Below are 24,067 nucleotides of genomic sequence, written 5' to 3' on the forward strand. Positions count from 1 at the left end.
GTTTAGCGTTGTTACCAGGCGTGGTAGAGGTGAGAACAACGCCAGATGTTGACTATTCGTTGTAAATGATAAGCAAATAACGTGTACTAGTTTGGAACAGTGATTCCAGCATCTGACCGAGATTGAAAAGGGTCTCACTGTGTGACTCGACAGTGTTGCACTGCCCAGGAAGCTGAGAGCGGCCACACCCGGTGTCAAGTTCAAGCAGGCGACGTCTGATCAGTGCAGGGAAGGTTCACCGTATTGTGCATCAAGCGTATCGTAACCGCTTCACACCTGAGCCTATCATCCGCGAACAAGTACTTGAGTCCCTGCAACATTCTTTGTCCCCGCAACAATGATTGGAGCCTCGCTGCAGCTGAATTAGGTAATTACCATCTCATGTGTGGACTGCGTTTAACGCCACAACACAAACGGCTCCGTATGGGAAGAATGGACTGCTCGTGAAAGCTGTGGAATTGTGTTCAGCGATGAATCCCAGTCCTGCATTACCCCATATGAACATAGCGATTATGGCGGCGATCTGGTACAATGTTTTGGAAAGGCACAGCGGTGTTACTCCTGGAATCATGGTGTGTGGAGCCATAGAGTATGACTTCAGTTCACGGCTAGTAATGATTGAGGGAATTCTGACGGTACAACGGTACGTCACGGACGCCCTGCCTCCTCACGTGTTACTTCTCATCCGACAGTATCATGGTGCTATTTTTAAAGAGAACTTTGCTAGCTGACACGTGACACGTCTCTATCTGTCTGCATAATGCTGAGGTACTCCCATGGCCAGCAACACCCTCAGGCCTGTGCTATATAGAACATGTGAACTGGGACCTGAACCCCGTCCCAGGATATCAAGGACAAGTTACAACAGTTGTGGGCCAGCTTCTTCAGTAGAGGATTCAAGTAATTTATGACATCCTTCCCAACACGATCTGTGCATCCATTGAGGTCATAGAGGGTGAAACGCCATACTGATAAGTGGACTGGTACTGTCAAGTTCTTTGTAAATTTGACGCGATTTTGTAATCAATGAAATAGCGTAACATACGCTCTCAGCCAATGAAGTTTCATTTCGTTTCCTGCTCCTCTTCTAAGCTCTTAGAATTATTTTTTTTTTTTACCAGACTGTTTAATTTGCACGCGAATATTCCTTTTCAAATTTTTCACATGTGCATCGGTTCAGTCAATAAACATTAAAAATATTTGGTTATACGAACGACCTTCGGAAACTACCTGTGGCCCTAAAGGGCATCCGTAATCAGATATCAGTAAAGGCATGTGCAAGGGGCTCTAGTCGCAAGGTATGATGTTGTTATGTTTCCTTACAGTGTGCGTGTGTGTTCGTTGATTGCATTGCGACTTGCTTGTCAGTTAGTGCACGACAGTCCATGCAGTTGGTCGTGAGTGGACTGTGGGATTTACCAATGAAGAAAAGCCGACACGTTCATGGTGTGTGACGAGTCTAGGAAGAATGCAAAAAATGGCTCTGATCACTATGGGACTCAACTTCTAAGGTCATCAGTCCCCTAGAACTTAGAACTACTTAACCCTAACTAATCTAAGGACGTCACACACATCCATGCCCGAGGCAGGATTCGAACCTGCGACCGTAGCGGTCGCGCGGTTCCAGACTGTAGCGCCTAGAACCGCTCGGCCACCCCACCCGACTAGGAAGAATGCAGTTCGTTCCTGTACTGTATGCGGCAATACATCCCAACAGACGTCATCCATCTGGGTAATTATTTGTCAGGCTCTTGAACCAGTTACATGAAAGTAAGAGGAGGAAACAAGTGACGAGAGAAAAACTAATATTCTTGCTGCAGACGATCCGCACCTTATCGCACGAGGAAGAGGCATGTCATGCAAGTGTCCCAATCATTATCCATCCACATTGGTTCTACCCCTATTACATGTCTCTCCATCATGAGCTCCGTGGAGACGATTATCACAATCGTGCTAACTTCCGTACATGGGCATTAAGACAAGATACTTTAGACGCATCACGTCTCTTGTTTACTAATGAAGCAACATTTATCAATCATGGACGTGTAAACATGCATTTTTTACTATTCCCGCTGGCTTCAGCAGGTGGAACGTCAGCGTCGATGGAGCGTAAGCGTGTGGTGGTGGACAGAGAACCATTAGCACATAGGTCAGTTTTTAGTAATACGACTCCTTATTACCAATCGATTCTGTGCAAAATGCGCACAAATGTTACTTTTTATTTCTGCAATATTTAAGGTGCTACTTTTAGGTGATTCACCCTGTATAAGGGGCAGTCAAATGGAAACGAGACGGGAAAAAATAAATAAACTGTTTATTATTCAACAGCAATCGCCGTAACTGTCAGTACATTTATCTCACTGAGACCCTCATGGAAAAATGTTTTCGGTAGTCCACGGAACTACGATTATACCCAGTTGTGTATCTCTCATCCGAAGCAGACGGACAGCCACGCATTTCTTTCTTCAGGGTCCAAAAATTTTGAAATCGCTGGAAGGTATGGAGAACGTTTAGGGATTTCCAGCGAAACAGCTTTGGCAACATGTGAGCGGGCATTCTCCTGCAAACAGAATGATACCGTCCGTCAACATTCCTGGGAGTTTGGACTTGATAGTTTCCTTCCATTGACTGCATAGTGTCCACGAACTGCTATCCGTTAATTGTTGAGCAGTTTTTCAGAAAGTCAATGACCAGCGGGCTGTCGCAGTCAAAAGAGAAAGGGCATCATGACTTTTCGGACCTGGCATGACTGTTGTTTCGACTACACCGCAGAAGCTTCGTTGGAAAGTCCTTACATATACTACATACAGTGCCGTTCTCAGCCCATGTGATTTCCGTATTTTTGGAGTCCTGAATGAAGACATTCGTGGATGTCGACTCACTTCGGACGAAAAAGTGCACACCCGGGGACAATCACGATTCTATAGGTAACAGTAAACATTTTTCCATCCAGACACTGGCTGTTAATAGACAGTTTCCTTGCCTTTTTTCCATCTGTCTCGGTTTCATTTGACTGCCCCATGTATTTAGATGGACAATACGTCAAATTCGCTCATAGACACATCTTCGAGTATCTCCCCGCGCTAAAGCTGGAGTCAGCAAGTCGTTTCTCAAGTCATGACTCTCTTTCGTCGGTTCGTCCCTCAAATTATTCGTGCATTTTTCGATCAACGAGCATCATTTAAATGAAGGAGCTCAATGAAACATTTGAGATTTCATTTTAGATACGAATTACACTGAAGAGCCAAAGAAACTGGTACACCTGCCTAATATTGTGTAGGGCCCCCGCGAGCACGCAGAAGTGCCGTAACACGACGTGACATGGACTGAACTAATGTCTGAACCAGCGCTGGAGGGAACTGACACCATGAATCCTGTAAGACTGTCCGTAAATCCGTAAGAGTACGTGGGGATGGAGTTCTCTTCTGAACAGCACGTTGCAGATATGCTCAATAATGCTCATGTTTCGCAGTTTGGTGGCCAGAGGAAGTGTTTAAACTCAGAGGAGTGTTCTTGGAGTCACTAGCAATTCTGGACGCGTGGGGGTGTCACATTGCTCTGCTTGAATTGCCCAAGTCTGTCTGAGTGCACAATGGACATGAATGGATGCGGGTGATCAGACAGGATGCTTACAAAGAGTCATGTGTCAGAGTCGTATCTAGACGTACTAGTGGTCTCATATCACTCCCACTGCACACGCCCCACACCATTACAGAGCCTCCATCATCTTGCTGACATGTAGGGTCCGTGGACTCAAGAGGTTGTCTCCAAACCAGTACACGTCCATCCGTTCGATACAATTCGAAACGAGACCCGTCCAACCAGGCAATATGTTTCCAGTCATCAACAGTCCAATGTCAGTGTCGACGGGTCCAGGCGAGGGGTAAAGCTTTGTGTTATTCAGTCGTCAAGGGTACGCGAGTGGGCCTTCAGCTCCAAAAGCGCATATCGATGATGTTTCGTTGAATGGTTTGCATGCTGACACTTGATCACGCAGCATTGACATCTGCAGCTTTTGCGGAAGGGTTGCACTTTTGTCACGTTGAACGGTTCTCTTCAGTCGTCGATGGTCCCTTTCTTGTAGGATCTTTCTCCGGCCGCAGAGATGGTGGAGATTTGATGTTTTATCGGATTCATGATATTCGCGGTACACTCATTAAATGGTCGTACGGGAAAAATTCCCACTTCATCGCTACCTCAGAGATGCTGTGTCCCAACGCTCGTGCGCCGCCTATAACACCACTTCTGAAAGTGTTCACTTAAATCTTGTTAACTTGCCATTGTAACAGCAGTGACCAATCTAACAACTACACCAGACACTTGTTGTCTCATATATACGTTGCCGATTGCAACGTCGTATTCTACCTTTTTATATACCTCTGAATACTGTGACGGTACAAACCCCCGTTACTAGATGAATATTTTTAGTATGCAAGGATTGCTTTGTGGAGAGCTAGCGCGCTACATGGTGCGCGATTCGCGCAGACGTGTCGCGCGCCCGCGCGAGATTTACAACGGTCTGTGGGATGGTCTCCGCCGCTGGGCGGCCACGTGGCCCGCAGCTTGGTTTCTGGCACATTATGCGAAAACTATGTAACTTACGGTGAAGAGCTATTGTGGTCAGCAATATGCACCTCCTGAAAGATCGATCTTTATTTCAAGTCACGAGACGCAAAAGTTATAGTAACCTCAAAATAGGTTAAGATCAGGGATACTGAAAGATTAATAAAAAATAGTAAAGAACAACTTAGAGGGATGAGCGAGCACTCATTAAAAACGTTTCGTCATAGCGGATCGAGTGCCGCTGTCATACGTTAAGATTCATAAATAATTAAGCCCGTAAAGAACAATAAACAAAGTTTGAGGGAAAATTGTTTATAAAATTCAATAGAAATTTCATGACGTAAAGAACGGCACTATATAATATTTTGGGTGGCATCATACGTATTTTAAACTAGTTAAGTTATACTATATACTTAACTTGCAATAGTTTTCATTATTTGCAAATTATTATTAAGATTTATCTCGCATAATTAATTAATTATTATAGATATGGAGATTTTGAGAAGCGCAATGTGTAGATCGCTATAGATTACGTCTAAAAACGTTTCTATATGCAGTCCTATGTTAAAACTTTGCAGCAGAGATGTCAACAAACAAATTTGCGCTAAGTTGCGAAATTTTGCAAAAAACTAAAACTTGATTTACGGACGATAGAATAATCCTATAAATTAATGTAACATAGTAAATAGTATGTACTTTTTAGAGCGGTTCCGATGGTGTACTTCTATCGAGGGATGAATGTATCAAAATTTGTGACCTTAACTGGTAAGACTGCATAACCAGGGGGCAGACATCCGAACCTATATAAGCGAGCGGCCATCTTGGCCAGAGGTCAGTCGTTGGTGAGTCGTCTTGGAGGGTGGATGGCGAGCGAGCCCCACTTGAGGGTGGCCAATGTGGTCGTTTGAGAACTTTTTCTAGCGCCGATTTATTTCTACAAAGAGTATTGTTTAATAGTGCAAGTGTGCAAGCACATATTTGGTGAACTGGAAGTGATACGATTATTTGTGTGAGTGCGAATTACGAGGTATACATCGGCGTAAGTGAACAAGTGGCGATCTGTGATTTCGCGCCAAAACTGCTAGAACAAAGAGGACAGTGGGACTTGTGGTTCTGTTCGAATTAATAGAGTAATTTTCGTTTATAGCAGCCTACATTACTGCTACTGGGGGCTCGGACTCAAATTATTATTAAAGTAAAACTGTAAACCGTCTCACCAGTGCTAATTTCATTGTGTGAAAGAAAAGGACAACGCCAATAAATAGTGATTGAACTGTGTCGTGAAAAACTGATTTTGCTATAATAATTGCTTAATTTTTGTTCCCTAGTATAAACTGTACTCACGAATATTAATTGAAAAACTATAACTAATGAGCGGGTGTGGAATAGTGTACTAACGCACCAAGTGTAGAAATCATCCCCTGAGACTTACGTGAGAGCCAAATTTGCAATAACAATTTTCAACCAACATTTGTATATGCACATTCGTGAGAACGCTTCAACCGCAGTTCTTTATTTACCGCACCGTCGCAATACGCATGCCTGTATCTGTTTCTTTGGCGCCCCAGTGTACTTAATTTTATGTTAATCCAGCTTCTTGTTGGTAAGCTTTAGAAAAGTATCAATAACTCCATACATATTGGTTTGCATAAAAAAATGATATAAAACTTTTCGATTCCTTTGAGGTTTATCTCTGCATCGTTTGATTTTTTGTACATTTTGAAAAGTCTTACTGTCACAAGTGCTTCTCCCCCCTCCCCCAGGACGGAATTCGTGCAACCCACCTGCTGCTTCTTATGTCGTTACATGTAAATGTGTGAGACCGTTTCAGAGTGTTTGCTCAGCTCGCAAATGAGACGGAACACGGGTACACCCTCATTCTTTCATGTCCATTGTGCATTCCGACGGAGTTGGGCTATTCCACCACGACAATGTGACAGCCCACATGTCCAGAATTGCTAGAGAGTGACTCCAGGAACACGCCTCTGAGTTTAAACACTTCTGCTGACCACTAAACTCACCAACATGAACATTATCGAGGTGGGCGCGATGGCCGAGCGGTTCTAGGCACCAAGTCCGAAACCGCGCGACTCCTACGGTCGCACATTCGAATTCTGCCTCTGGCATGGATGTGTGTGATGTCCTTAGGTTAGTTACGTTTAAGTGGTTCTAAGTTCTATGGAACTGATGATCTCAGATGTTAAGTCCCATAGTGCTCAGAGTCATTTGAGACATTTGAACATTATTGAGCATATCTGCAACGTGCTCTTCGGAAGAGAACTCCACCCCCTCTTACGGATTTACGACAAGCCCACTCTTGTACCCTTGAAGACTGCGCGACACAAAGCTTTACGCCTCGTCTCGGCCTGTCGACACCGACATTGGACTGTTGATGTCTGGAAGTATACTACCTGGTTGTAAGAGTCTCGTTTCAAATTGTATCGAACGGATGGACCTGTACTGGTATGGAGGAAACCTCGTGAGTCCACCGACCCTGCATGTCAGCAACCTGGTGGAGGCTCTGTAATGGGGCGTGTGCAGTTGAAGTGATATGGGACCCCTGATGATACGACACTGACAGTGACTCGTACGTAAGCCTCCCGTCTGATCCCCTGCATCCATTCATGTCCTTTGTGCGTTCCGACGGACTTGAGCAATTCCAGCAGGACAATATGGTGTCATTATTAAGTCATAAACTAACCTTGTTGGTTTTTATCGTCCATTCCTCCCCACCGCCGCAACCCCCCCCCCCCCCAATCAGAAAATTTAATTTTACTCTTCTGGCGATTGGGACAATAAATATTTACCGAATATTTTTGAAGGAAGAAGGATGTTTGTAACCACGAAACCGTCTTAGGAACCAATGATTTAATGGTGAACTGTTATGTCTTTACGTTCTATCAAGATATGCATAGACCGTAGAAACTTTGTAGGAACAACAGTTAATAAGAAGTTAAGCCAATGATTCAGTAATTGATAGCATAGCATGATATCCAGCATTCACAAACAGATTTTCTGAAACTTATTGCCGTCCCTCTCAAGACACTTGAAGTCTCATACGTTGGTCAGTATTGTTCTGCTTCCGCTATCCTGTCTGGCCTCTGCGGTATTTCAGATGATCATAGTCCATTTCATCAGTGACTCTAAGCACTACAGATTCGAAAGTTCAATAACATAGCAACTGCAATTTACCATTCATAAAATCACTCAGTTCAATGCAAATTTATGAGTGTTTTACGCAGAACCTTCAAAATCTTTAATGTTCGGAAGGTACCTGAGAAAACGGGACATTCGCAGTTAAAAACGCACCAAATTGAGCAAAATGTGTTACAATTATTAAGTTAACTTATTTTTATTGTTGCATGAAGTTAATTAAAACTAGCTGCTCCATATTGTGAGCTACCTCCCTCATCTGCGTTAACGTTTAACAGTTGTCTTCATCTTTTTCTATCTTGTTTGATTAAATTTTTTGCTGCAACCTCAATTTTCTGCTACCAAGTGCGCATTGTGATGTCCTTCCACAGTACGCTTCCTCAAAAACACACCTACCTTCTTAACAACTCTGTATAATACTAGAGGCGTTATTTGTGGTAATTACAACATCACAGGTCTCTGATTTCCTTATCCAAACAAGTACTCATTTTGGTAAGAAATGACAATATATAAATTTTTACACTTTTCATTTCCTTGCCGATACACCTTCAATGTTACTGCACCACCACAACGGAAACAGTTTACTGCTTCAATCAAAATACATGCCAAAATGCTTAGTTCCATAATTGTGCTGGCTTTCACGTCATTTTCTACACTGAGTTCCTCGTAAACGCTGCAGTGTACTATTTTTTTCTCATGCTATAGGGAACGGGAGGAGTGGCGGTAGTGTGCTAGGGGTGGATGTGGAGCTCCGATTACGCTTGTTTTGTTTCAGCCATCACTCACACTCTCTTGTATTGTACACTGACAGCCGTGCTTAATTCCAAAAATACATCTGCGGTACAACTTTTACACATTTGTTTTCACGTTTCTTAACATTTAGTTTTCGGGCGGAGGGGGGATGTCTGCTTTATATACTAATCCATAACTCTAAACCGAAGGTACTTTATGGAAAACACCGCGTAAATCAAACAAAGCTCTTCGAGAACAAATCACTACTTAGAGCAAGCTGGCCATAACAAAATAACGAACATCACAGGCTTCCAGAGTAAACAGTTTAGAAAACGTGAGCAGTCAAGTGTAATTCTCGAGGAGGCAAACTGACTATTCGGGTGTAAAGACGAGAAGATAAGACCAACAAGAAACTGTTTCTTCCCAGAAATAATATATGAAACCGTTCAGGACTTCCGACTCTTTTTAATGAAAAAAGAAACATTCATCCCCGTTTTAAAATTATCTGCACTTGTTCCTCTATGAAATCGTAGTAGAAATAGTCATAAGTTAGATGTGGGTCAGTTTCCGAAGCAGAGGCAGAGGTCACTGCATGAAACATCCATGTTGCCCCCTGAACCGTCACCCGGCGAAGCAGTTGTGTCGGTGAGGGAGAGGAAAGGACTGCGCTGCCCCAGCTGTTACTCACCGTAGGCGTACAGAAGGTCCTCCATGTTTTCCTGGCTGTCAACATCCAGCTTGTACGTGATGCCAGAAATCTTCTCCATTGCGGCTTGCTGTGATATCAATTCGCGATTCTCGACTCTTTCATACCACGAAACTCGGCAGTTCAAAAATGGTTCAAATGGTTCTGAGCACTATGGGACTCAACTGCTGAGGTCATTAGTCCCCTAGAACTTAGAACTAGTTAAACCTAACTAACCTAAGGACATCACAAACATCCATGCCCGAGGCAGGATTCGAACCTGCGACCGTAGCGGTCTTGCGGTTCCAGACTGCAGCGCCTTTAACCGCACGGCCACTTCGGCCGGCTCGGCAGTTTTCGACTCAAATTCAAGTGAAACGACTTTTTTCTTTAATGTTACGGTACGTGTGGCCAAATGAACCGGCCACGAAACGTTCACTGCTGTAGATGGCCGGCCTTCACAATCTCGCGACTCCGGGCCTCGATTAGATAAGGGCGACGTTTAATGTGATAAAGCCGCTCTTGTAACAAGACCGCCAGAAAACACTGCGATTTTGCCACAGATGAGGGGATATCGCTCCTTGGAATCGGACTAGTTTCACCGATCATGAATTCCGGCGAAATCGATTCGCTTTGTGATAGCTTGCAAGTAGTCGCAAGGCGCAGTTCAGCGAGTATGTAAGAAATTTTACCTTTGGGAGCTTCCTTGGATGATTCTGCGCATCATATGCTTGATAGTAGGTGTACGATTGGAGTATTTGAGCATCTCCTGGAGAGTAAGATATTTTTTTTTTGTTTTTTTTTTCACATCTTCTACTCTATATGCTCGAGATGCAACGAGAGAGAGAGCTGTGTAAAGATACTCAAACACTCGGCAGGAGGAGTACGCCAACCATGAATCGTAATACGTCATGTGAAGAAAGATAACACACCAACAACAACTAGCGCCACCATACAAACGAAAATGACCACGCCAGAAGTTGTCCATTTGTCCGTAGTGAATGAAACCGACAACGGGCGAGCAAGTAGCGTTAACTTTCGCGTTCTTTGTTTTGGCCAAGGAGAGAGCATGATTCCAAGTCAAATTTAAGGGAAAGTCTCCGTCTCTGAAAAGATCATTTGCTCGTTTAATCTCAACTTTACTTAATGAAATTATCGCAATAGCTCGAAATGCACGCCAGAATCTCTATGCTGTCATATTTCATAACATGAATGGTAGCAACGAATTGTTCTAGAAAAAAATAAAAAAAAAGCACTCCGTCTTCAGGTCACGAGTGGCCTACCGGGGACCATCCGACCGCCGTGTCATCCTCAGTGGAGGATGCGGATAGGAGGGGCGTGGGGTCAGCACACTGCTCATCGTTATGATGGTATTCTTGACCGAAGCCGCTACTAGTCGGTCGAATAGATCCTCAGTTGGCATCACGAGGCTGAGTGCACCCCGAGAAATGGCAACAGGGCATGGCGGCTGAATGGTCACCCATCCAGGTGCCGGCCACGCCCAAGGGCGTTTAACTTCGGTGATCTCACGGGAACCGGTGTATGGACTGCGGCAAGGCCGTTGCCAACGAATTGTTCTGCAGTAGTAAATTTGTTTGCCTGTTGTAAGGTGTCTGACGCTTACCGTCTCTACACTGTACACCGGTCCGCGAAGGTCTTGATGGTCTGAACAATGAATGACATACCATAACTGTACGGATCACAGTAGACTCCTGTCTTACGCAAACCAAGATCATCGTTTACGGACGCGAAAATCGCTCTAATCTTAGATGTTGGCAGAGAAAATCTCTCTACGTCCTGTTCCCACAGAATGTGACTTCCTCTGATGGAAATGGCACTTGAGTGACGCAAAGAAGCCGTAGGTTTAGGTACCACCTCTCTATTTTCGTCATTACTCGATTCACGGTTTCTCGACAGTGAAATACGCTTTTTATCTCTCTTTCATTGTAACGAATCTGGCAAAAGGTGATACCGAGGTGGAATAACTCAGCAGAGAAACTTTCAGGGTCTGAGATGACTTAGGCTCTGTGAAGCCGGGTATGAAGTATACCCCTTCACGCAGGTCACAACCATGAGCCTGAAACTACTAACCAGAGTGAATTAGGTTCCTGCAAAAGGCTTGTCCCAGCGTACCTTCAACCTTGGTCAGGAGGAATGTTAGTATCACGTTCTGTTTAGAGTCTATAATTCAAGCGTGATGGTGGTCACCTTAAATTTTGCGAACCTCACCCCAGCATGAATGAGAAGTGTACTTGGAACAACAGTAGCATTATACAAGTTTAAGTTCCCAAAAGTGGAAACAAGAATGTTTCTTGTGGTTAAATTTTTGAAGCGGCTGAAATATACGAGGTTTTTCTTATGTACCCTCCCAGTTGTAGAAGATGACTACGTGAAAACCAGAATACATTCAGAAAATGGACATATCAATTGAAACAGCATCTCTCCAAAATTTTAACTCACTTTACGGGTGCCCATGCGGGCACCGTTTGTGATGCAGAAAACGCCAATACGTGAGGACAGACCATAGACATTACTGTAGCAGTCGCTTCTTGCGTAGCCACTGCGAAAGAATATTTCTTTGTAAATCTGTTCATTGGCATTTCTGGCTATAGATGTGAACTAATTCGATGCGGCAATATGTCTGCCCTCTAGTAGTGCTCTTTGCAACCACTCCATAGATTTTTATTAGTCACTTATCGAAATTTGGAGAGATGCTGTATCCAGTGACATGTGTCTGTTTACTATATGGCTTGTAGTTCTCATGCAGTCGTCTTCTAACCCCCAGAGGTATTCACCAACAGCGCTGTATAGAAAGACGTAAGGTGACTTCGGGGTTAAGTTCCAGACTAGAGATCCAAAGATCTGGAGATCGATGCTCGGTCAGTTTCCTGACTTTTATCAATCACTTATCAGCCATTTCATTTCCCGCAATGTTTGTAAATGTGAAAAACGCCGACTTGCTACTTGGTTCGGAGTCCATGTTAATCTGTAAGTCCCCCCTTTAACTGGCTGGGTAAGTAAGTAGAAAGGTCGGATGACGACGTGAGGATCACTGCTACTATCATGCATAGGAGAGAACTGTGGTTTTTAAACCCTACACCAATGGGGAAATTAAAAGCCACCGTATTTAGAAAGACAACACATACACTAGACAACTAGCTCCAACACACAACCAAAGATGACCAAGGTCAGACGTTATCGACAGTGAAAAATTAAGAAACAACAGGTCAGAAAATAACATGTTTTGAGTTAGATGGTAGCTTTCGACTAGAATACGCAACTGCACTCTGAACCTTTAACAGAGATTCATTTGAATTCGATTTCAGTTTCCTGGCACGAATTTTTAACCTGCTTTCTCCAAAACCCTAAACATAGTCAATAACCATGGTGACATACAATGATTTATATTTTGTACATAGTTATAAGTTAACAGCAACCGTTTGTAATAGTAATGTAAAAATAAAATGGAAAATAAGAATAATTTTAAAAAACATAAAATAAAAGAAATTAATCCACGTTCCAAGAGAATAACTTCCAGCTTACATTCTTCTGATTCTATGAGAAAACCGCTTTTGTCTCTTGCATTGTGATTACGAAGATTACAGTTCAGCTTATACTGACATCTGTTGTCAGCCACAAAAACCACTACGGAGTAAATGTATTGTGACTGACAAAAGCAAGCCGCCATTGGTGGCTCTCTGATGCAATCGAAACATGGCATGGTGGTAGAGGGGTGCCAACACTCCATAGTTTTCGAGAAAACGACGGTCAGACTTTCGACTCGACATCATGAGTTGACTCACACATAGTAAAATTAAGGGAGTTAGAACAGCGGCGAAGAGCGTAGTTTCGAAATCCTATTTTACGGTTTGTCTTTCTTTTGTCATAACGAAAGTATGTGACATCAATACATTTTGTGACATCAAAAAATACAATGGAATTATTGACAAAAGACATAACCATTTCAAATCTTATCATCAAAAAATTAATAACTGACAATCAAAAACATTTCAAGGTTTGCTTTGTATTTTATTTTTATGCTTAAAGAGAACCATTGCAAGGCATACATGTCACAGTTCTCATTTTTTGTGTAAGTATCTTTAGGAAAACAACATCGCGTTATAGGGATAATTCCATGGTAAATCACACATATCGAATCATTTTCTCGAAAACTGGACCATGCCGCTGATTACTGATCAAAATGTGTATTTTAATTTCAACTCTTCCACTTTTGATTTTCCTTTACTGTGCGATGAGACTAAGGCACTTCCGCCGGCCGTCGTGGCCGAGTGGTTCTAGGCGCTTCAGTCTGGAACCGCGCGACCGCTACGGTCGCAGGTTCGAATAATGCTTCGAGCATGGATGTGTTGATGTCCTTACGTTAGTTACGTTTAAGTAGTTCTAAGTCTATGGGACATGACCTCAGATATTAAGTCCCATAGCGCTTACGGCCATTTGAACTACTTCCGTATCTGGGAAAGTAATTGTTCATCTGTCAGTAAAAGTATACGTCGCAGGCTTTACGTAACGGCATACGCTTTGATGGCATTACTTTTAATGGACATATCTATATTCCGATTTAGTCGACAAACAGCTCTTCGTATAAGGAGGAATCGTTTTGCCCATCTCACGAGTAAATAATGTGCAGAACCGGGTCTATTTTTAGACAACGTTGCGAAGTATCTACGGAAGCTGATTATAGGTTTCTTTTGTCACTTTTCCAAATCAAAAAATGGTTCAAATGGCTCTGAGCACTATGGGACTCAACTGCTGTGGTCATTAGTCCCCTAGAACTTAGAACTACTTAAACCTAACTAACCTAAGGACATCACACACATCCATGCCCGAGGCAGGATTCGAACCTGCGACCGTAGCATCACTTTTCCAATGCTGCGGTTACTACGTGCACATTCTAATGTCTTTCCTTTATGTGGTTTACGTTGTGATGGACTCTAGGACCAAACAGGTAACCAGTTTTTTGGAGACAAACGAAATCTGTCGGTAGCAATTTTTTGGAAGGCGTTAATCCCTGCCAGTTATGTGATACAATCTATTTTTAAAAAGATTTGAAATCTTTGTTTTTTTTGCCATTAATTCCATGATGTATCACGATGTCACACAAATATTAATGTCACTTAGTTTTACGAACAGAAACATAAGATTGGTTTTGAACACGGGGTGCAAAATTTCGGATATCTGCTATTTAGCTACTGTACTACCATCGCACTGGAGTCAAAGCCGCGCGAGTAGCCTGATGAAGTAACTTCGAAACTTTGATCATCATTTTTTTGGAAGCTACTGCGCGTTGGCACCTAAGCCAAAATACGTGTCACTTTATTTTCATCCTTCTATAAACCAGCCAAGTGTCCACCGCATCAGTGAGATATGTATGGCGGGTTTCCCTGGTTAGTGTAAGAATTCCAAGAGACCTAAAATGTTTTCTGCGAGGCATTTGGTTATGTGTTTTACATAGTCTTCTTACAGCTTGCTACTGCTAATAAACACTCGGTTTACGCTAGGTGTACAGCGTACAAAGATAATTCCACAAGGCAACGAAGAGTGGGAATATGCAAAAAAATATATTTCTCTTCACTATAGGTGTCCATTATGATAAGTGCTTTTAAGAACAAAACGTGTTTAACTTAACTTCTTGATTAGTTCAGCTATTTCTTCATTATGTTTCAGCTTGTTGTCCCACTGGACCGCAAGGAATTTTATACATTGCGTTTCATTAAATGTTGGGCGATCAAAGTTCACTTCTTGATGTCTCATAGTTTACATACATGTCGCCGCGAACCAAACAAAATATATTCTGTAAACTAACGTCTGTTCTTTTTATACCTGTCTTGTCTGTCTGTCTGTCTGTCTGTCTCTCTCTCTCTCTCTCTCTCTCTATGTGTGTGTATGTGTGTGCGTGTATGTGTGTGTGTGTGTGTGTGTGTGTACACGTGTGTTATGAGTTGTTGTGTTATGTGTGTGTGCGTCTGCGTGTGCAGTGTGTTTGTGTGTGTGTGTGTGTGTGTGTGTGTGTGTGTGTGTGTAAGAGAGAGAGAAAGAGAGAGAGAGAGAGAGATCGGGAGAGTGTACGTGTATGATTTTGTGTTTGTGTAGGTGTGGGTGGGGCGTTCGTGGTTGTGTCAGTGGTTATTCAGGGCGAGTCGTAGAAAGTTAAATATGAATGTAATAGCTGTCAGACAGTGGTTGAATGATCTGGTGCTTAGCTGATGTAAGTTTTGGTTCAAATGTTTTGTGGAGGGGTTTATCGCTGAGTGAGTGGAAAAATGTAGGGGGGTATTTTTACGATAATAATGCACTGTTGGAGTGTTTATTATTTTAGCTGTTAATTAAACAGTGAGGTGGCTGTCACATATATTTGATCATTCAGCACGATTTTCTTTTCTGTTTCGGCTTTTTGTGTGTGATAATTTTCTTGCAGAGTTAGGAGATTTTTTTGTTGTTGATTCTGGTTGTTGTCATGTCTTCTGCTCTAGAGGTTGGTTTGTGATTGTGTTCTCTTAGGTGTTCTGTAAATGTGAAGTGGTTTGTCCCATACTTCCAGGCCCTCATATGGACATTGTGTCTGCCATCAAATGTATTGTCTATTTGTCCATATACTGCTTTTTCACTCGTATCACAAGTGTTACATTTCCATCACAGATTTTGTATTGTCACTGATATACACCTGTCCTTTGCCACTTTAGTGGTATATTTTTGGACAGAATTGCTTGTTGTGTATTTTGTTTTTACGCCCAGTCTTTCGAAAATCTTGGTGATTTTATCTGTGAGTTTGTGTCTGTGTATCATTGCGTACCATCTTCTGTGTTCTCTTATATTTTCCTGATTATTTTGTGTAGTTCTTATGGTACTGAGTATTTGTGATCGTGTTTGGTTCTGTTGTGTTTTTGCATGTGGTTTTCTGTTTTTATTTCTCTTTCAATTTCGTTGTTGTTCTTTTTGACATGTTACTATTGAAACCATTGTTTTTGGCTATCTGCATTATTATGTCAAGTTCTTTTTCGTAGTTTTCTTTGTTGAGTGACATTCTGTTCAGTCTATGTATCATGTGTCGGAGTGCTGCTTGCTTTATAGAGTGTGGGTCGTTCGAGGATTGGGGAATGATAATGTCAGTTGCTGTTGGTTTACAGTAAATTTCAATCAGATGTTTACTGTTTTTTATACTGTTCTCCTTCAATTGTGAATATCATATTTTTGTGTATCTTTTTGACAGCAGCATGTGGTTTTTTCAATTTTTATTTGTGGTTCTTTTGAAGAAGAGGATGTCATCCATATACTTGAAAGAATACAATTTTTTGCTACTATTTTTGCGAAAATGATGTTTTCAATGTGGTTTACAAAAATATTTGCTAAGGCTCCGGAGACTGGGGCTCCATTGGTAATCCACCTTCTTGTAAATAAAGTTCATTATTGAAATGGAAGTATTTTTGTTCTATTATGAGCTTTATTAATGTATTTCATTAATCTAGTAATCAGTTAACTATGTGTTTTCAAGTTTTTGTCTATGATGTGTATTGGTTCTGCTACTAGTACATTGGAATACATGCTTTATGAATGAAAAGAGAGAATTCTTCTTATGTATGGGATTTTTATACCTTATTTGTTGTATTAGCTGAGAAGTTTTTTTAATGGTTCTGTCTTCTTACAGAATGAAGTTTTCAGACTGTAATTGTATCCTACAAACCTGTAAGTGGAGCATTTTCTGAATTCTGGCGTCGTCTTCATAGGGATATTCGGTTTATGGATTTTTGGTTGGCTTCGGAGGACAGGTGAAGTGGGACTATTCTCTGTCACTTTTCTTTTATCCGTGTTATTCTGTAACATGTGAATAATCTTCAGAGAGTTTTTCACTTTTGTCTGTAATCAGTTGGTGGGGCATTATTTTACTCTTGTGAAGTTCTTTTGTGTGATGAATTCCTGTATTTTTTCAGTTTATTGTTCTTTATCTATAAGTACAACTGTGTTACCCTCGTCAGCTTTTGAAATGATGACATTTTCATATTGAAGTTTTTTTCCTATGTTTTCTGAGTGTTTCAGATTCTGTGTTTGTGTTGCTGTGTTTTCATGTTGGTTGTTATGTTATGTATTCCTTTTTTATCAGTTCTGTATTTAATCCAATGTTGACACTGTTGTTTCCTCTTATATCTAGATGAGGATTACATATAAAATCTAATTATAGAAGTAGAAAGCTTATGGAGAAGGGAAGATATGAGAGAAAACGGCAGTGTCAGCACTGGATTAACGAGAGAATTGGTAAGAAAAAACACTAGTTTACAGCATGTACTTCGTTAGGTTGGCAATATACATGTAAACAAACTGAACAGAAAGAGACCTGCAGTGAAACCACAGTAGTTACGACTTTAAATCACAGTTTTCGGTAAAATATCTACAACTAGTGCCAGTAGACTAATAATGCTCCACACAAATTAGCACAAAGAACATGAAAATTGTGAAGGAAAAAGTTAGTGACATGAAAATGGGCTTATGTGTCGTAAGCGTAGTCATAGTGCAACCTCCAGCATGGGACCAGGTGAGTGGAAACGCAGATGCCAGCCAAAATTCAAATAATTGTAAGTAACCACTGATTTATGTATAAAAATGTGAACTCTTTTATAATCTCCAAATATTGCATATCAAAAGAATATTGTATCATTTTAGATTTCATTGAAGATGCCGTAAAGAAAAAGGGGAAACGCTTCTGGAACAAATAAAATACAGTGGAATGAAAAAAGACGGCTTTTATTTACAAAAGATTTCTGATCGAGAAAACAAATACCAATTTTCGTGGTTCTGTCTTCAAAATTGACTTAATAGCGACATATTTCCAAAAACCGTTAGGGGTGGAATTCCGAAAAATCCATTCTTAGCGACGCCTACAATGTACGATCAAAACTCTGTCCAGATTTCAGGTTTTTATCCTCAGCGCTTTGATCTGGGTGATGATAGTCAAGACATTGCCTTTTATAACCATATATTGCGTGAATATGGAGTATCGTCTCAATTGTGCAACTGGATTCGACATTTCCTGTCGAGAAGATCACAGTTCGTAGTTATTGACAGAGAGTCATCGAATAAAACGTGATATTTGGCGTTCCCGAAGGAAGTGATACAGGCTGTTTGCTCTTCCTAATCTATATAAACCATTTAGGAGAAAAACCTTCTTAGATTGTTTTCAGATGGAGCTGTCATTTACTGTCTGGAAAGCCATCAGAAATTTAAAACCATTTGGAAAATTATATAGACAAAATATCTATATGGTTCGAAAAGTGGTAGATGACCCTAAATAATGAAAAGTGTGAGTGCATCCACATAGTAACAAAAGAAGTTGTTAAATTTCGGTTATGTGATAAACCATATAAACTTAAAGGCTGCAGATTCAACTAAATAAGTCGGAACTATTCGGATCGACGGAGAAAATTGGAGAAGTTCAAAGGAGGGCAGTCCGTTCTGTACTATGGCGAAACAGGGCAGAGAGTACCACGTATATGATAAGCGAACCGGGATGTCATTCATTAAAATAAAGGCGTTTATCGTTGTACTAAGGTATATTGCCATAATTTCAATCTGCAACGTTTTCCTCAAAATGAGGAAAAATTTTGTTAACACCCACCTACTTACAGAGAAATGATCATTGTAATAAAATAAGAGTAAAAAAACTTCCTAGCAGATTAAAACTGTGTGCCGGACCGATGCTCGAACTCGGGACCTCTGCCTTTCGCGGGCAAGTGCTCTACCGACTGAGCTACCCAAGCACGACTCACACCCCCTCCTCATAGCTTTAATTTCGCCATTACCTCGTCTCCTACCTTCCAAACTTCACAGAAGCTCTCCTGCGAACCTTGCAGAACTAGCACTCCTGGAAGAAAGGATATTGCGGAGACATGGCTTAGCCACAGCCTGGGGGATGTTTCTAGAATGAAATTTTCAATCTACAGCGGAATTAAAGCTGTGAGGACGGCGCGTGAGTCGTGCTTGGGTAGCTCAGTCGGTAGAGCATTTGCCCGCGAAAGGCAAAGGTCCCGAGTTCGAGTCTCGGTCCGGCACACAGTTTTAATCTGCCAGGAAGATTCATATCAGCGCACATTCCGCTGTAGAGTGAAAATTTCATTCTAAAATAAGAGTAATCAGCCCTCACATGAAAGATTTAAGTGTTTCTTTTTCCCACGATTTGTTATGGAGTGGAACGGTAGAGAAATAATGAGAAAGAGGTTTCTATAAGCGCTCTGCCAGGCACTTAAGTGTAAACAGCAGAGTAGTTACGTAGGTATAGATATAGATTTACAGCCATTTGACTGACGTTTATGGTTGAATATACGGTCTCATTCTGAGTCTCTACAATTACTGTCATTCAAACCATTTCTCTCTGTTCTCTAGTAATTTTAAAATAATAGTGCAGCTGCAAGAATAACTTCGGCGGACTGCTTTGCTGACCACCGTATGTTGCACGTGGATCAAGGGAAGTGAGAACGTATCGAACTTTAAAAGTCGGGGGCTTTCGGCATAACATAAGTGGTTGTAAGAGCCAATAGTCTAAATAGCACCAAGGCACGTAAGTTGTTTGATGATTGAACATTGACGTGATGTGAATTCCAGTTTCAAGAAGTCATAGTGGTTGCTAATAAACTACATCGTCCTGTCATATTAACGTGGCATTGCCCATGTTCGACGTCAACGTGCGATACGTTCATAGACGGCAAGTGGCAGCATTGCCGAGGCAACTGTGGTGAACTATGGGCTGCAGATGACAGGGGTGAACGACTGCTACGGACACGTGTACGGGCGGATACGCGTGTCACCGTTGAGCGACTGACTGTCCAGATGAACCAAAGGGCTGCCAACAGTCTCTCCTCAACGGCCGTTCAGCTAACCTTGTTGCGCATGGGCTTCAGCAGCTAGCGCCTGGTTCATCGACGACGAAGGCTGGAATTTGCACGCAAATACCGCATCTGGGCGTTCACTGAGTGGCAATAGGTGGTCTTTTCAAATGAATAGAGTCTTATGCTCCACCAGACAGATGTGCGTTGGCGTGTTCGGTGTGAATCGTCTAAAACCAAACTCCCTGAAAGCAGGAGGGAGTGTTATGGCGAGGGGAATGTTTTGGTGACATTTCCTGGGTGATCTCGTCATGATTGACTGCTTCCTTCAAACGTTTGCACCACACTGAGGCTTCTGGCTGTGGGTGTCACCTATTAAAGGGTAGACACAGATGGCGCTCTGTTAGTTATGACACTATCCTAATGTTGGCGAACGGCGTTGATACTATTATCTGTACCTCCACTACCCCTCAGGTGGCATATGCCGTCATTCGAATAAAATCGACGTCGTCTTTCCATATATACTAATCTTTTTTTTTTCCGCACTGTATAAGTTGCCGCTGATGGGTATGTACTTCCTACACTAATACGACAATAAATTAAGTAAAGGTGTAATAACATGACATATTTTCCATATCTGCAAGCTATAGGTAATCACAAACACAAGAATTTATCATTTAAGTTTGCTCAGCCTCTGTGATACTTTTTCGTTCTCAGAGATCTATATATACAGGGTGTTTGAAAAAGAACTCTGTAGTTTTAAGTATAAATTTAATAGGGAAATTAACGAAAAATTATATCAAAGAGTACATATCATGAAAGAGAATTCCTTCAAGTTTTGTTTAATGTAAATAGACTTCAGCGTGGACGCCATTTGTTGCCCTGCACACATCGAGAGGATATTCCACTTCTCGCCACGTATTCACAAACATTTCAAATGTAACTGTCCCAACCGCCACGACAATTCATTCTCATAAATGATTGATGTCTCTGATCACCAATTCTGTGTAGAAAGCCAACAGCAAACTCATGCCTTTCGATTTTATCAATAGGTTTTATTTCATGTAACAGCTACAATTTGTAGCCGTACAACTTAAGTTTTTTACGCACATCATACACAGTACATATAGGCACTCCTAATTGTAGACTACGTCTGGCAAATGATTTCTTCGGGCTCCTAACACACGAAACACGGATCTGTTCAACAATGTCTTCAGAAATTCTCGGTCTACCTGGTGATTTTACTTTTAAAACACTACCGTTTTCCTTGAAAGACTTTAGCCACTGACGGATAGTTTTTGCTGTAGGTGGTTCACCACCATACTGACGTCTAAAATTACACTGCACTGTTATAACTGAGTCAGTTTTCACAAGCCAAATAACACACTGCGCTTTCTGTTGCGGAGCACACATGGTTGCTCAGTTGCTCTGCCTTGCATTGCACGCACGCCAGGACTGAACTGAAAGAACAGGGGGCAAGAAGAGCACTGGTGCCGCCTCAAGGTCAAGCAGACCAGCCAACTACAGGGGAGCCAAATTTGGGGAGTTGCTGAATCAAACACCACAAACTAGAATAGTGTATGTCATCTTGTACAGATTCTAGGGCACATTAAAACTAGTTACAAATTCATGTATCGCCGATTTTGGAAACCCTTCTAAAAAATATCAAGTCTCCTCTATTATTAAACTTCCATTGTTCTCTTTTCCTACTGCTTCGTAGCATTTTACACGTGGTTATCAAAATAAAAATTGTGTGACGTGAATGTGTGGGTGTCTGTACAACATTAAATGCAAGTTCAACAACATAACAGACACAATTTTTTCTAGGGGGTGGTAATTCCGAGATCAGAAGAATATAATTTGGAAAGATAACAGTTCGGTTTATATCTATCCTCCCGACAATTTGACAATAAGCGCCTTAGGCGAAACTAAGAAGCATTATGTAGATTTCCAGTAAATGTTCGTAGACAGCAGAAGTGGCAGAGGATTCTCCGATATAACAGAAATACAAAACGTGGGGCCTCATATGAACGCCACACAGCTGTCAGTGGAGAGGAATCGGAAACACTGGAAGTTTATTCATGAAGTGAATTACACTGCAACACTTCGGCCTGCAGTTGTCAGCAATCGTAGTTTATGCAAAGGCGTGTCACTCACCCATTTCGTAGAGTAAGTCCTCCAGGTTCTCTTGAGTGTCAACGTCAAGTTTATATATTATTCCAGAGAACTGTTTCATCGATTCACGGTTGGAGACGGCGTCGCTGGAAGATTCTACGGCTGAACCAAGAGTCATGATGGACACGTGACCAATGGATGTTAACAAGTTGCGCGGAGCTGCACCTGAATATATAGCTGTGTAGCTGCCTTACTTCTCTGCAAAACAGGAAGTACGATTAGATAACTGTGTTATCAGATGGCTAAAACACAGTGCGCTGGAACCTGAAATTTGAGTGATATCAACGTGTAACGACGTACATCCTCCCGCGGTAAGAAGAGTACCTCAGGCATATTCTGTTCACGTTACTAACTGCGTATTGAAGGAAGCGCCTCGCGGATTAGCCGAGCGGTCTTAGGCGCTGCAGTCATAGACTGTGCGGCTGGTCCCGGCGGAGGCTCGAGTCCTCCCTCGGACATGGGTGTGTTTGTTCTTAGGATAATTTAGGTTAAGTAGTGTGTAAGCTTCGGGACTAATGACCTTAGCAGTTAAGTCCCATAAGATTTTACACACACACACATTTTTTGAAGGAAGCAGTTCACAGCCAAATATGTGTTTTAGGGACTAACGACGTAATTGAGCTCATACGAAGCTTTGGGCTTAATTACGCTCATCACTGCCTAGTCCGCCAGTCAACATCATGAATGTCTTAAAGCGAGCATCACACATATCACTCCCAGTATTACAAAGGAAGTGTTATGTAGTGTTACTAGCTTGGGAGACCACAAAAGTTGGTTCAGTCCCCTAAATGGAAAATACTTCAGACATTGACATGTTTCCTTCTCGATATGAGAACGTTACCTCCCATGTACAACATACAGGATGGGCACAAAAATATGGAAACACAAAAAAAGAACACATTACCGTGCGTAATACGATGCAGGGAAAGCGTTGACGTTCAAAACAGCTTCCATTCGATCGGAAAGGATAAATTCAGGTACCGCACAGTTTTCATGTGAATCTTATACCATTCTTCGAGCAAAATAATGGCAAATTCAGATGACGTTGATGGACGTGGATAGTAAAATGGTTCAAATGGCTCTGAATACTATGGAACTTAACATCTGAGGTCATCAGTCCCCTAGACTTAGAACTACTTAAACCTACCTAACCTAAGGACATCACACACATCCATGCCCGAGACAGGATTCGAACCTGTGACCGTAGCAGCAGATCGGTTCCGGACTGAAACGCCTAGAACCGCTCGGCCACAACGGCCGGCAAGTGGATAGTAATAAAGCACCCTTTTCTCCCAAGCAGGTCACAAAGGTTCAATAATGTTGACGTCTGATGACGGTGGTGGCTAGTGGATGTGCGACAGTCCTGCAGGACTCGAGCTGTGTGAACAGTGGTCCTGTAATCTTGGAGCGCAGCATCACCACTGCAGAACAAGCAATGCTCCATGGGATGGACCTGATTTGAGAAACTGGTCACATACTGAAACTTCCTGGCAGATTAAAACTGTGTGCTGGACCGAGACTCGAACTCGGGACCTTTGCCTTTCGCGGGCAAGTGCTCTACCAACTGAGCTACCCAAGCACGACTCACGCCCCATCCTCACAGCTTTACTTCTGCCAGTACCTCGTCTCCTACCTTCCAAACTTTACAGTAGCTCTCCTGCGAACCTTGTAGAACTAGCACTCCTGAAAGAAAGGATATTGCGGAGACATGGCTTTCATATCAGCGCACACTCCGCTGCAGAGTGAAAATATCATTCTGGAAACATCCCCCAGGCTTTGGCAGAGCCAAGTCTCCACAGTATCCTTTCTTTCAGGAGTGCTAGTTCTGCAAGGTTCGCAGGAGAGCTTCTGTAAAGTTTGGAAGGTAGGAGACGAGGTACTGGCAGAAGTAAAGCTGTGAGGACGGGGCGTGAGTCGTGCTTGTGTAGCT

At 42.1% G+C, this 24,067-nt stretch overlaps 1 protein-coding gene across 3 annotated transcripts in view; it reads right to left on the reverse strand.

The window, feature by feature from the left end:
- LOC126203471 (fatty acid-binding protein, muscle-like) overlaps window positions 1-24,067 on the reverse strand; it is an 89,558-nt gene that overhangs the window by 37,675 nt on the left and 27,816 nt on the right. The window contains exon 1 of one of the 3 annotated variants that reach the window (XM_049937789.1): window positions 9,137-9,552. The exons of the other annotated variants lie outside the window; for them this stretch is intronic. Coding sequence (XP_049793746.1) covers window positions 9,137-9,215 — 79 coding nt within the window. The 5' untranslated portion in view covers window positions 9,216-9,552. Of the gene's footprint in view, window positions 1-9,136; window positions 9,553-24,067 lie in introns of those variants that run through there. 3 annotated transcript variants of the gene reach the window in all.

Source organism: Schistocerca nitens, chromosome 9 (genome assembly GCF_023898315.1).
Source record: "Schistocerca nitens isolate TAMUIC-IGC-003100 chromosome 9, iqSchNite1.1, whole genome shotgun sequence".
Taxonomy (NCBI): Eukaryota; Metazoa; Arthropoda; class Insecta; order Orthoptera; family Acrididae; genus Schistocerca; species Schistocerca nitens.